The 15513-nt window shown below is 35.9% G+C and overlaps 1 protein-coding gene across 1 annotated transcript; it reads left to right on the top strand.

Moving 5' to 3' along the window:
* The first annotated feature begins 507 nt into the window (after window positions 1–507).
* Window positions 508–14481, top strand: LOC114644320 (uncharacterized). Its single transcript, XM_028792466.2, has 6 exons — window positions 508–651; window positions 4724–5065; window positions 9570–9896; window positions 10534–10635; window positions 10722–10792; window positions 12781–14481. The coding sequence occupies exons 1-6, from the start codon at window positions 579–581 to the stop codon at window positions 12805–12807; spliced, it is 942 nt and encodes a 313-aa protein (XP_028648299.1). The 5' UTR covers window positions 508–578; the 3' UTR covers window positions 12808–14481.
* Window positions 14482–15513: the final 1032 nt, after the last annotated feature.

Raw genomic sequence — 15513 nt, 5'->3', positions numbered from 1 at the left:
GCCTGGTGTTTGTACTTCTTCTCGCATACGTTCGTTCTCCACGCTATTGAGGTTAATTGAATTGGCCTGATGTGCCCAGGGACAAACTGGCACACCTTTTATTGTGGTTACTCTTTTGCGCCAGGTGTGCCAATGGCATCCCGAGACCATCAATTAATAAGTTTCAAACACAGATGAATGGATGGGTGGACTTTGACTCGCAACCCCTCACCTTATGTATTGCCCAGACCGCACTTACCTGGCTTAGAACAAAAACTCGTTACGCCATTCATCCTCATTATTCGTATGAATCCTACTGGACGTCGTTGTTTTCACGCTGTTACGACAGATGTTTATTTTCTAGGCCCTTTAACAGTCAATGAAGTGGGCGCGCGTTGTCTTCGTCAGGTCGGAGCCACGTGCTCCGCGCTCTGCTCTCCCGCGCTATTGGACCGCTTCAGTGTGCGCAGCCCCGCTGAAATGAACGCCCACGCGCTTTAAATCATACAGAAAGGCTTTTGAGAGTTTAGAACACCGACACAATAAACCGTAAACTCTTTGAGCTCATCTTTTTTTCTATTTTCATGAAGTTTTAGTTAATGTCACATTCAGGGTGTTCCAATCACATGTCAGTCTTTTTAGTGATGTCGCTTTTGATTTTAGTGGCACTTGGTGAGTACTGCCTTTATAATATGTCTTGTACTGAACTTATTTTCCTGTTATTATGTATAATTAAAAGTTGCTGATGGTCGTAAAACCTTTCTCTGCAAGAATCGAAAAAACTGTAAAAGTAACAATTGTATATTATATGATTGTAGATAGAGATTACAAACCTCGCAATATTTATTACATCAGATTAGGCCAATGTAGAGTTGAAACGTCATTTAAATTAACGGTTTATATATATATAATTCTAAGAAGTGTCTCGAAGAAGTGTTTTTAAATATGCATTGAAAACTTATACTTTTACAAATAGTTGCAGACGTTTTGATTTATATCGCAGACTCGCACTGATTTTGCCAGTCTGGGTGACCCTGTACGGGTTGCTTTGTTCATTTGAATTTAGGCGCTCCTAGAGCACAGATGAGGCCCCCTCATTGTTAAGCAACAGAAGAAAAATCCTTAAATGTAATGAATTACAAGCACTAACACTTGTTCCTCGTAGAACTATTGCTTGACAAATAACCACTCCATTCTGGGAAGAGTTTTTTGCATATAAAACTGAGCATATTTCAAAAACTAATTAATAGACAGTGGACTACATTTATTTTAAACAATTTCAAAGTACTTTATGTCTTTATGTAGTTATTATGAAATTGGTAGACTTTGTAATTTGCATTTTATCTGAGAACTTACGCCCTGCGTCGGCACTTTAACGAAATAGCACAATACAAAAATGAATTGAATATAAAATTGTTTCTTTTATGCTTTGAAAGGGTTACTTACATGTAGAAAAACAAAAACATGGAATGTACGGTAGGCTACCTGGAGGGATACTAAAAGACCAAGAAAACATAAACTTAGCCTGTGTTATATGCAGCAAGCGTCATTTTAAAGTCAGGAACGCAGTAATATTTTACAAATATGCTATCATCTGCTCATGGCTATTTATGGAGCCGGTTAACTGATCTAAATAAATAAAAATTAGTACTGGAACTTCCACGTGGATGGTTCTATTGGGCACCTGAAATGGTTCCCCTATGGCACCGCATAGAAAAACTCTAGCACCTTTATTTTTAAGAGTGTAGAGCCTATTTAAACGCCACGAACCTGAATAGGCAAGCAGACCGGTTAGATGTGAAGCACAAAATGCAATATACACTTGCAATTTAAGTATTGAACCGAAATGTGCAACATGGGTCTCACCATCTATCCAAATATAGCAATTTCAGCTAATTGTCTGAAAAAGCAAAAATACTAATGAGATGGAGTTAGTAACAGCGGGTAGAAGGGTCAAAGTCCACCTGTCTGTGACCTTGCAATGCTGAAATGTAGTAAGTACTTTTCTGTGATTTCTTTAGAAACAGACACATGGAGATCTTTGGGTGATGTTTGTCAGGAAGACTGTTTGCGGAAGAAAGATTGGGCCAAACTGTCAAAGAAAAATTAATAATATTCCCAAAACCCACTTAATCCAATTCAGTGTCGTAGGCAGATGTCCCGCCAGCATAGCCGCCTTTGGACTGGGATGTGGGAAGAAAGTCATGCTGATGGAGATCATGCAGAATTTATACAGATAAGGTACAGGATTCAAACTCAGGACACTGAAGACAGAAAGAAGAGAACAATTAAATAAAAACTGGGCTCCAGAAATAACGAATTGCATACTAAAATATACCACTTGTTTTTCAAAGAAACACACGTCCATTACTAGGATCATACATGTGTTTTTAGTAGGAATGTGATTTACATTTGGTACTCTTTTTTGCATAGATTTCATACTAAAGTCAAATCCCTGCAGTTCATTCTCGTCCTATATTGTCTCTCTGTTCTTGAATCGTTTTCTCACCAGCGTTTATATTCCAGAGAAATCTGAAACAAATAGTAGTCTGATTTGGCAATCTCTCAACAAAATGCACTGCGTTTTTTATTTAAATGTTATTTATAATCAGCTTTATGGCATTTTTTACTTAGTACAGATAACAATTGCGTTTAGTCTACATCAATGTAATTTAGCTTTAAGAAGTACTTTTTATTTTTCTCTTGAACTTTGCAAAATCGTATTGTTTTTCTTGGAGTCGTTTTTGCCCACATTTTTCTAAATGATCATTAAATTTTAGCTCCTTATATGAAATGTAACTTTTAACAGTACTGCACAAAAGTGAATGCCCCAGTTTTCAACTTTGAAAAGCTTTTTGTTTAGCATTAAGTAACGGATTATCAGCCTTACTTCACTCGGTATTTAATGTTTACGTTTATTTGTTTTTTAAATGGCACTTATGAATGTCTATACAAAGTGACACACAAGATCAGGACTCTGTCGTTGGCTCTCAATCAGTTCAACGACTCGTTCAGGGTAACACGCCTAGTCAGAGGAGGGAACCAAACGGGTCACCGTTAGGGTTAAAATTCTACGATTTAACGGTAACACCCCAACGATCAAATGAAGCAGGAATGTCCATTTTATAAGCACGTTGTCGGAATATATACGCACATCTTTCACGTTCTTTACTTCTTGGGTATATGTTTTTAATTGATACATTCCTCGGTAGAGTTATTACATAATATTAATTGGGGGTTATTAATAGTCTGTTGTTTAGTTCATTTGTCGCAGTGTCTTTAGTTTAAGGACACACGTCCAGGATTGATTTTTTTTTCCTTTGCTGTAGAGATGTGCTTCGGCACCGCGACTCTGATTTGGGTTATGGGACATTAGAAAACGGATGGATGCTTCATTATTATACAAAGGCAGAAGCATTTTCATTAACTTACTTTTTAAGAATCCGTACAGAGAATAAGATTATAATCAACTTCCATTGTCAGTTGTTGCGGCATTCATATTAATTTAATATATTAATCTTCTGCCAGTAAAATGACGAAGATGTGACGTTAATGGGCAAAAATCGTACTGGGGCATTCATTTGAGGCGCAGAATTGAAAACACGATTACAAGGTTTTTGTATGTGGAGTCGTGAACACTTTCTATGAAAATCTGCATGGGCGCAAAACAGCTCCATTATAACTTTCAAGCGCTAAAAGCTATTAACACGCGCCTTTCGCTTCACTTGTGTGGTATTCTTTGTTCACTCTGAAAGCTGCAGTAAAGGATTCAGTGCGGCAGGTGATTAACTCTCAAAGGCTTTTGATGTATTAATAAATATTCAATAGAACATTTACACAAGACGCCCGTCTCTATTACTCTCAGTTGCTAACAATCTCTTTTTTTCTGCTTATATACTGTAATTGCCTTGCCTATCTGGTTTATAACAACTTATTTAAAATTTTACTTCACAATATACTACAACTTGCGCTTCTACGTTTCTCGCTGTTTTTTGACACATAGCGTCACGACGGATAAAGCACCTCATCACTCTAGTCTACATTGTGTGGTTTTATTGTTAGCTCTTTCTTAATAGAATGGATTTCGTTAATTTAAACAACCGCTGTAAAGAGAAGAATCGCATTTTTAAGGGAGTGATAACATTTTTTACTTTTAGTTCTATGTAAAACATTTTTGTAGTATACTTTCTGTGAAATAATTACTTGAACACTTTTTAAAAAATATTAATAGCAAAGTTAAATTGTTCGCTGAATAAAGGACCACAACAAACTCACAGTGGAAAGCGCCACCAGGGGAAACCTCAGAAGCGGACCGCTTTATCCCAGCGTGTCTATCCGTAGAAATAAAGGCTCAGGTGAACTTGTGGGCGGGAATTTTGTGAAAGGTCATGGAGTGGGCGGGGCGAAACAGGTCAGACTGGGCGCTGTTTTGCTTTGAGAAAAAATTAAGTTTATTTGTTGATCAAACTCAGCAAGTACTGTATTACAAACTCTCTTGACAAGTGTGCTGCTCTAGGCGTTGTCATTGTTTTTTAAATATGTGATCTTGATCATATTTAACAAAAAGGGTTATTGTCTGAACTATATATATATAATTTACTATATATATATAATTTACCACGATACCATTTTAAATTAGCTTGTTCCAGAAATGTGCGTATACAATATGCAGAGTTAGTAAATTCATAATGCGCGTAAGCGAAAATTGTCGTTTTCCTTCCTGACCGACAGTTTGTTTTTACAGGTGGAATGACGGTTTTGTCTGGAGCGATCCCGGTTGAAGTTAAAGTCTCCGGAGAAGACGTCTCGTTGACCTGCAGAATACAAGCTAACAAGGACCTCCTGCTTTCCATCTCGTATGTCAGCTGGTACCGGCAGGAGCCAGACGGAGGCACCAACTACCTGACAGCTTTTAGCACGTATTATCTCCATTACAACAGATACTCTGGTGCATTAAATTTACAAGAGGGGATAATCAGTTTAAACATTTCCGACGTTCGGAGAGCGGATTCCGGCATGTACTTCTGCATCGCGAGAGCAGCACTTAATTTTTTTCCTGGCACAAGTTCGAAATTAATTGTGACAGGTAAGTTTACCATATGATTTCTGTCACTGAAGGTTTTGGATCGATTGAAAGTATTTTTACTGAAGTGTGTGTGTTTTCCCCGGCGGTACGACAGTCAGTGCCGCTGCCTCGTCTCTCCAGAGCTGTAGGTTTAAATCCTGGCCAGGCAAATGCTCGTATGACGTATGTACGTTTTGTCTGAAGGTTGATGTGTTATGCTACTTCAACTGAAAGTCGTGGAGTGTTCTTTCACTGACATCTCAAATAAACGTGTATTTGAAAAAGCCTACTGTAACCAACCGAAATAGGGAGATAAACATTACATAATATTCTCCAACTCGCTTAATCAAAAAACGGGCTGTGGGAGTCGGATATCATCCCGATACAGTTTGGCTCAAGGGAGAAATCGGCGTAGATGGGGCACCACTCCAGCACGCACTCAGCTTGTCTGGACCACTCCAGACTTACCGATCCGTCTAAACATTCGGAGGAGATGCCTGAAAAACTCTCGAAAAAGGAAACTAATTCCATCTAGACAGTGATGGGATCGAGATTCGAGCAGATGGCTGTTGAACTGTGAGACAGCAGCGATAGCCACCAGCTAGAGGTGATTAATTACTACGGTCGTATGACGCATTGAAGTAAATAAACCCTGCCCCAAAATCTGGACAATTTTGGGAATATTTAAAAGTAGACGAAAGCAGATACAGGCAATAGTCAGGCCATCAATTGAAAATCAAATTAGCTGCTTTCAAAAGTCTTCTCAAGTTAAGTATGCGCCGGCAGTCAGGTTGTCAGTTCCTGGAGATATTTCCAGCCTAATGATATTCGAACACCCACCTAATGCCGCTTTTGACGACCAGCGAGAGTTCTGTGGACGTAGATAACTGGGTTGGGTTCCCCTTGGACTTTTGCCGCTTTTGACGACATCTGAGTTGAGCATGGGAGGTCCTTGATATTCTACCGTTTGGGCGACGGCACGTAATCTTTAAAAACAGCACAGACTCACACACCGAGAAATGAAACAATTTCAACGCATCCAAAAATTGACCAATTTGGCGTGAAAACCGCACATCCGGCAACCCTGGAGCCTGTGTGCTCACCTACAGTAGACTAACAACCCAGTTACATCGGGCATGTGTTTTGCAGCAATATCTGCTGTGATGGCCTACATCTCCTCAAAATCCACTGTTGGAAAGAAGTGATTTAAACAGTCTGAATGGTGTACTAGGAGGCAAGGTAATATTCCATAGTTACGCTTTTTTGAGGATTGCACAAGCCAGTTCCTTTTTATTATATTTGTATTTACCTCTATTAAAAATAACCCTATTATTAATGTAGATTCAAAATTTATTTTTGGGACATAGTCATTTGAAACGGCAGATGGTGTGACCAAATGGCAAATGTGCTGGGGAAAAAAACCTGGCCTTCTCTTTGCATGTCTCCTATCCCACTAACAGAGGAACTGTATATTGTGCAAATTGTGATCCTTATTTCACACTAAATAAAATAATAAATGAGTATATTGAAAGGGTGCAACATGAAAAAAGAAAAAAAAAATATGCATGCTTTAAAGCCCAACATCAATTGCTGAAAATGAAAAAATGCTGTTTATATGTTCAAATGGCTCCAAAGGTGGGATGACATCCTAGACAGGGCACATTTTTGTGTATATGCCTATGGACACTGGGTAATTTAAATACTAAGTTTATGTTCAAAATGGTTAAATGAAAAAAAAACAAGCTGACAAAAAATTTTGTTATGTAACACTGATAAGCACCAACACAAACTTCAAACTCCATAGCAGATGCTGAATCCAGGAGATCTCTCCAGCACAACTAGGGTAGCAAACTAGTGGGACACTTGAAGCCCCTTTGTAAATGTGGTAAATGTCAAATATTGTCTATATGGATGGAGTTTCTTAATTTCATGATATATGAAACAGTATTTTATTACTCCATTTGCTAACCTACTTATCCAGTTGATGGCCAAATGGAGGCATTGCCTAAACCCAACAGGTTTTGGAGCAGGTCAGAAACCAACCCTACAGAATCAAAAAACTATTTAAGATTTCTGCATATGTATATTGCAGTGGTATTTTAGTATTTGATGAGTAAGTATATGTTATGAACATTGCTTAAGTATTACGTTTGAAACAAAGAAAAGTTTGAACATGTCTCACCTAGCAAGAACTATTTCCTTACGTTTTTACAAGTTTTTCTTTTCCAAAAGTAATAGAACCAGCTCAGCTCATTACAGTTACTAATTCAGCAATAACATTTACATGGTGCAGTTTTATCTGAAAGTAAGTGCAAATGCTACTTCAAAGTGTTTTATTCCTCCATTAGAAGGAGATGGTCACCAATTTTAAGTTTGATTACCATGAAAGACCTGCTTTTCACTACTTCTGTGCCAGACCAAAAATGGCACAGTGGTCTGTGTGCTATGTAGAGTTTTGTAGCTACAGAACAGTAGAGGTGCCATGGGTTTTAAGCATCCTTGACACTTATGTTAGTTGTTGTAAAGTCTTTAGTGAGGTGGAATGATCTTGGTCAGTGATCAGTGTAGAGTGTACCTCTACTCACAATTGGTTATGTGTGATTTGTTTTCCTAACATGATAAATGAAAAGTAAACATGACCTTGGTTACCATTGAATTTGAACAAAGTGAAAGGTTTTGTTAAGGATTACAATAAATTAAAAATTAAAAAAATATTTTAGCATTAGTTGATGTTAATTGAGTGAACATTTGCATTAAGCTGCACCACATGAATATTGAAGCAACAAATTGTTAAATGTGTGAAGTTGTTTATTACTGAAATATATTTTTCATGTGGGGGATTTTAATAAAAACCTTGCATCCATCCCACTCATGCTTAATTAAAAATTCTGATTCTGGTAGATGATACTATTCTATTTTAGTAAATTAACATATTTTGCCAATAAAAGCATTAGCTTGGTAGTAATTATAAATTCACATGGGTAATATGCTATTTATTTATTTAGTGTCCATAATATCAACAAAGAAATCCGTCCATTCTAATTGCATTGCAAGTGTTGCAACAGTTCCTGTTGATGAACTCTTTGGGATATCTGACAAAAATATGATTTCTTGCAAAGTCCTTGGCCTCTATTCACATTTTAAAAATTTGTTCCTCTAACCAGTTATTGCAGCATAGCAGTACATTGGTTTGGGGCGTTGAGGCACTAGTAGTCAGACTTGGGTTCACATCCTTGTTCAGTCACCATCTGTATGGAGCTGGCACATTCTTCCTGTGTCTGTGTTGGCTTCTCTGGGTAGTCTGGTTTCCTACCATACAGCAAATACTTATTAGGTTAATCGGTAATTCTAAATTGTCCTTGTGTCAATGAGTGTACAGTTGTTTAGCAACCAATTGGTTTCAAAACCAATTGGAAATTCCCTCTGTCCAAAATGGGTGTGATAAGCAACTTCAGGAAATGGACAATGGTATAAAATTCACTTTAATGCTCAATTTATAATTTATTCAATTTACATTCTTTAGCTGATTTTCTTAAGGGAAAATTAGTGGTAAGCCAGCAAGTGTGTTAAAGCAATGAAAAAAGTATATTGCTTGCATAACTGTAAATCCTCTCCACATTCATTTTCAATGGACAGACTATTTGTTGCAATACAATTTCCATTTTTAGGGGAAAGTGTAGAATTGTTTTAAGAACTAAATAAATGGAATGAGCTTTGCCTGTTCTTTATTAATGACTGCTAATGGGGGTCATTTATCAGGGCTTACTGGTGTATCCAAACGTTTGCTATCTTTGTGTATCTTTCTAATTGATGTCAATTCAGCTCCTCTTGTAAATTCTGAAAAAACTCTTTGCTCTTCATTTTTGTGACTTTCTGTGAAGTTTAGTGCTTGATCATTGATCCTTACAAGAAGGGTTATCTAAATTTAGTGCAGTCACATTTATGGCACACACACAGGACAATACAATTGGTGTTTACTGTACTGTAGAGCTGAATTGACTTGTAAATTTCAAAACTTGTCTCAATTTTTATTGCATTTTGTGGCTTGGCAAAATAGGCATTTTCTCTTTTTCCTGTTTATAAATATGTGGACTAGACTGCACTTGGGAGAATCACTTGTTACTAAAGAAAGTGTCAAGTTAAACATTGAAAGCAGTAAAATGTCAAACAATGTAATAATAATAATAATAATTCATTACATTTATATAGCGCTTTTCTCAGTACTCAAAGCGCTATCCACACAGGTAGAGTTATTTTGTAGGTTATTATTCATAGGCCATTGATAACAACAACAAACTTCAGGACCATTTCATGTATTTTGAAACATCAACAAAACGGCATATTATAAAGGTGAAATATACCGCATGCACATTAGGGTATTGCCTATTACTGCCATTCCCTAAGAGTTTAGTAGTGTTCCATCAATTTGCTGCGGTTCAAATCCTTTTTGGTAGTGTCTGTTTTACAATATGTTTGTAACATTTTTTGTATTTTACAATTCAGTGTATCTTCCTTTTACTAACAGATCCTGCAGTAAAGCCAAGAGTCCAGATAATGTCTCCACATTGGGAAGACAAAGCTCCAGATGAGGAAGATCACTTACTTCTCATTTGTCTGGTGACCGATGCCTTACCTTTAAAAGCCAAATTAATGTGGACAGTCTCTGGTCAAGAGCTTCATATTAGTACACTGGATGGTCATGAAGGGATAATAGCAGCAAATGGTGGTTATACATTTGTCAGTCACTGCAAGATTGACGCTATTCAGTATACAAAAGACATTAGATGTTCCTTACTTGATAGCACTGGTGCTTTAATTGCAGAAACAGTGTACAGACATAACCAAAATCCAGGTAAATAATTCTCAAAATTCTTTACTAACTGATTCTGCTAGTCTTTCTATGCTTACTATACTGAGCTTTGGCATTCAAATATTTATAATACAACCTGGGTATATTATATTAAAGACACATTGACTTCTCTAGACCCTTAATGTTAATGTGTATAATTTAATATAATCTTTGAGAATAAGTGCTTCTCTTAAACAAATTCCATTTTACACTGTGTAGTTGACTCAAAACAATATTTGTTTTCTAATCCTTCCAATATATTGCAGGTGAAGTTATTGCATAAAGTCACTTGTATGAAAATTAAGTCTTTAGTCTCAAGGATGAAACTTCATGTGATCTGTACTGCATTCATTTTAGATGGATCATAGATTAATGAGGTTAATCCATGCTTGTTTTCCAGATGCTTTAAATTATAAACATTATGTTTTTTGTAACTTTAGTTTTAAAAGTAAACAGTCAAGTAAAATGTAAAAGCATAATAAACTTGATAAAAATGTGATTACTTTCATATTGTATTTAAATTTTCAGCCTTCCTTTGTTTTCTTTTTTAGAAGGAACTGTTCATCAATTAAATATACGTGAGCTTTGTGTTTGTTTGGAGTTTCCTTCTTACAAATCTTATCTCCTTTCTGTCTGACAGAGTGTCTCCAGCAGATGGTGCTTTATGGATTACCAGGGGTTTTCCTTCTTTCACTGTTAATTGTAGTAGTCACATGTATTTACAGGAGGAGGAAGAAAAGAGGTAAAAAAAATTTTAGGCTTTATACATCTTTATAAACATATGTAATTAGCTTTCCTTTTTTTGATATTCTTAATAACTCATTTCAGCCCGTGGGACTACTACTACAGTCTGTTACAAGCAGGAAAGCGCAAGACCAAGGAAGTGTCTGGAGAATTCGGTAAAGTAAAAAAATAGATAAATAGTATTATTTAAACTCACTAAAAAACTGTAGAATAAAATCACTGATGGAGCAAGATCTTTGAATAATTCTTAATAAAAAAAAAAAATACCATTGAAATCCTGATTAAGGACAGATAATTTCTATGTTGCAAGTACTGGCTTCCTTGCAATAGCTCCCAGTTAGCAATACAATTAATTTTTATAATTTTGTTTGATACTTTTAAGGAATTACATTTTATATTTCCTTAACTGCTTTTACTACAATCAGGAATCATTAATCTGCAATAGCAAAGCCCTTCTGACAGTCTTTATTTCAGAACTAAAATAAAAAAAAAAAAAACATGAACGCATTCAGAAAGGAAAATTAGGCTGTGATGGTTGGAATCAGACCTGCAAACTCTTAAGAAAATTTACAGAACACTTTTAATTGTGTGCTTTTCAGTGTTCCATTGTTTGTTCTGAAGATGTTGACTTACAGAACTATTTAATTTTTTGAGGATATTTATAAATGTGTGTATGTTACTGATTAGTGACAATTGATTGCAGTTCATATATTGATAATGCCTAACAAACAGAATTCAAATAGAACTTAAAAAACAGAAAGACATGTTTAAAGTTCTAGATAAATATAATAGTCTTAAGTTTATAATTCAGTTATTGTATTCCTTTAAAGGTTGTTGTTTACCTTACATGCATCAGTAATAGACACAGATACCTTGGCCCAGGGTCACATATGTACTGTGAGGCCTACAAGCTGCTTGTGATGCCATTAATTTTATTTCTGTGCTATTTTCTGTGTCATGATGCAATATAATTTTACAGTATCTTTCAAAAAGATCCTTTCTGAATTAAAGTAAAAAGTTTAAAATGAGAATTTAATTGAACTTCTACACTATTTAACTGAATTCCTTTAAAATATTATCAGATTGAAAGAGATAAGAGATAAGGCAGTGACAGGCAGGGTGAGTAGAAAGAGCTGCAGTACAGGAACTAACATTAAGAGCTCAGACATATTCTGCTGACAGTAATTCTGCTGAGAATTTGGTTTTGATTTTATAATTATCAGTACTTACAGAAACATAATGATAAACTGTGAACATGATCTGAGGGTTGTAGCTTCCAAAAACATTGCATTTTGAAGAAAAAGCAGACTGACATTAAATTTAACAGCGATTCATTGCGTTTATACTAATAATAGTAATTTGAAATACTGTATTTCTTACCTTTATTCCAAGTACAATAAAAAACACTGGAAACAGTCCATAAACAAAAGTCAACATTTTATATTGATTCAAAAGAAGGATCCTTACAAAGACGTAATAGTGAAATAAACAAGTATTATTTTGAGGCTTTAAGAATTTTTCCATCAATAGTTTTTCAGAATAAATATACTTATCTGACTATATAAAAAAAATTATACGGTATATTTATAAAAACAATTATTGAACAATAATTGCATTTTCCTACCTCAAAACTAAGCTAACTATTTCAAACAGGTAAAGTCCACATTTGACTAGTAATGGCGTTGTAGAGCACTGAGTGATGTATTTTGGTCAGATATGTAAGTTAGAGATTTGCTGTGTTCTGTACATGAACTTGAACAAACAGTGTTCACAGACTGTTCAGTAGTTAATACACCATTGTTAGATCAAGTGAGACGTATTCTGTCTTTTAAGGTAGAATAAACAACACTCCTGGTGGTTGTTTCCATTTCAAAATATCACTCATTAATAAATATACCAGGATTGATCTTGAAAAGAAGTAGCAGTATACAGGTGTCTTTTACTCCAATACAATACTTTGTATCTTTGTGCCACGTACTTTGCTCTTTTTATAAGAGAACTCTTAGTGGTAATATGAAGTCTTTTTAGATTAATTATTTGCATTCTCTTATTGTTAATATCACACTAATGCAAAAAACACTTTTAACAATTGGACACTTACTATATTTCCTGCCATATAATGCTTTTTCAATTTTCCTTTCAGACTGAATATGCATCTCTACATATATGAAAACTACAAGACATGCATTCTGGGTTTATGTGATTGCTATTTTAAGAGGATAATTCTGAAACAGAATGAGGAACTCGCATCAACATTCAAGGCTCAAAGTGATGAACCCCTTACATTATCTTTGGAGGAGCGGGCCAGCGTCATTAAACACACTGAACAAAGACCCTCTTCATAATAACACAAAGCAGTCAGTCAGTCAGTATGGTATTTATGGCAGAAGTTGTAAAAACCTGTCAGCTTTGCACATCTGGACACTGCCATTTCTCCCCCCCCCCTTCTTCTTTGCAAAACTGTTCAAGCTCTATCAGGTTGCATGGGGATTGGGAGTGAACAGCATTTTCCAAGTCCAGCCACAAATTCTCAATCGGATTGAGAGCCGAACTCTGACTCAGCCACTGCAGGAAATTAACATTGTTGTTTTTAAGCCATTCTTGTGTAGATTTGTCTTTATGCCTGAGTCCTAGGTTTTCCTTCAGGATTTTCCTGAATTTTGCTGCATTCATTTTACCCTCACAAGCCTCCCAGGGCCTGCAACAGAGAAGTATCTCCACAGCATGATGCTGTGACCACCATGCTTCACTGTGTAGATAGTGTGCATTTACTGTAATAATGTGTGTTTTGGCTTATGACAAACATGGTGTTTAGTATGATGGCCAAAAAGCTCAATTTTGGTCTCATTAGACCATGGAACCCTCTTCCAGCTAACTTCAGAGTCTCCCATTTGCCTTCTGACACACTCTAGCCAAGATGTTGTGCATTTTTCCTCTCTTTGCCACTCTCCCATTTAACTGTGACTGGCAGCAAATAGCATGCACAGCCTGTCCAGTTTTACTACTATAGCATGTAAGTCATTCACAATTTTCATAGGGCTGTTGGTGGCCTCCTACACTCATTTTCTTCTTGCAAGATCACTCAGCTTTTGAGGATAGCTTTCTCTCATTTACAGCTATGCCACACATACTCTTTATATTTCTCAATGACTGCATTAACTGGACTCCATGGCATACTCAGTACCTTGGGAATTTTCTTGTCTCCTTCCCCTGAATTGCACTTTTCAGGTACCGTTTCATGGAGTTGCTTGAAGTCTTCTTTTGTCCTCATTGTGTAGGTTAGGCCTTGATACAGACTCATCACAAGTTGGACCTTCCACATACAGAAGTTCACTTTTACTAAAACCAACTCAAACCCCTTCAGCACAGACAGGTGCTCTCCATTGGTTTTACAAGTCGCAGAAGTAGTTCAATCAGCTGCACCGGTGATGTCTTGGGTGTGTCACATTAAAAGGGGTGAATCCTAAGGTGACCAATTATTTTGTGCTTTGTATTTGTAATTAATTTAGACCACTTTACAAAGATCTGTCTTCACATGGACATTAAAGAGTCTTTTTCTGTTGATCAGTGCCAAAAAAACCAAATTAAATTCACTGTGATTCAAGATTGGAGAACAATAAAATGTGAAAATGTCTAAAGAGTGAATATTTTTAATAGCACCGAATAAAAGTGTGCATTGGTCAATTCTATGTTGGTTTTTGAAGGTAATTCTTCTTGTGCATCATAATGTAATGTGATGATTGTCAATGATATTTAATTGAACAAGTTCAAATGTTTAAAAAATGTGTAGATTTTCAGATACCTGAAAGCTGTTGAAAAGAATGAAAACATAGACTGTCAATAAATTGCACAAAATTTTGTTAATCTTTTTCTTTCATTTTTTGGTCTTAATTAATTTAAAACTAGATGAAATACAAACATGGAATTAATAAATATAGTCCACTGTAACAAGTTCATAAGCAAAACTACCCATTCAGCCCAGGCAGAGTCCTGATGTAACCCTACAGGCTCTCCGGCTGCTTGTGGATTGCTTTGCCATGGCTGATGTCCGCTTTGCTACAGTGAGAGATGAAAAGAAAGTGTTCTTTAGAAATTTCTTTTTTCAAATACAAGTTTCCAAAACTCTCCATTCATAGATTTTAAACCATCTCTTGTGACATATTTATAAGAAGTTTTAAAGCATAAGAGAAGGTTAATCAAAAATCAATATTTATTTCTGGTAAAGAGACCTTAAAACTTTACAGATGCAAGAAAAACTACCAGCAGCCCCTAAATATAGCTGTGGAAAATCACCCTTCATCTTCTTGACGTATTTACTTAAAATGTGCTAGAGAAGTAGATGAATATGAAAGAAACCACAATGTTTTTAAGTCCATCTGAGATTGGCAGACAGTAAATAGAACTTTGACCACAGTGAGACTGTGCTACAGCAAACAAAAGCAGAAAAAAACAAAAAACAGAAATGTGGTCAACATGCTTTGATGCCCAATTTGAACAAACTTTATTTTCACATCACCTAAAGCAAGTAGTGTTGTATTTTGTAGTCACAGATTTTTCAAAGATGGTTGGTCTGTCATAAGCATGCAGTACAGTGCAGGATATCATAAAGAGTGTGATCTGCAAAGGTATGCACCCATGCTCCAGTATTACCTCATGCCATTTAAGCAATACGAAACTTTGAAGCAGAACATTTCTTGGCCTTTTCAATTTACATTGCCTATTCAGTCCTGAACCTAAAAAAAAAAACTTTTGCACAATATTAGTATTTCCAGAAGATATTAATATTCTTGGCGAGTGTCTCTTTGTTACAGTAACCATAAATTAGTTCAGGACAAATACAAAAGGATACATGGTGATTTCTCCATATGAAGGTGCA

Source organism: Erpetoichthys calabaricus, chromosome 2, assembly GCF_900747795.2.
Source record: "Erpetoichthys calabaricus chromosome 2, fErpCal1.3, whole genome shotgun sequence".
In the NCBI taxonomy this organism is placed as follows: domain Eukaryota; kingdom Metazoa; phylum Chordata; class Cladistia; order Polypteriformes; family Polypteridae; genus Erpetoichthys; species Erpetoichthys calabaricus.
Note: the sequence above shows the minus strand (reverse complement) of the source record. Positions and strands in the feature narration are given on the sequence as shown.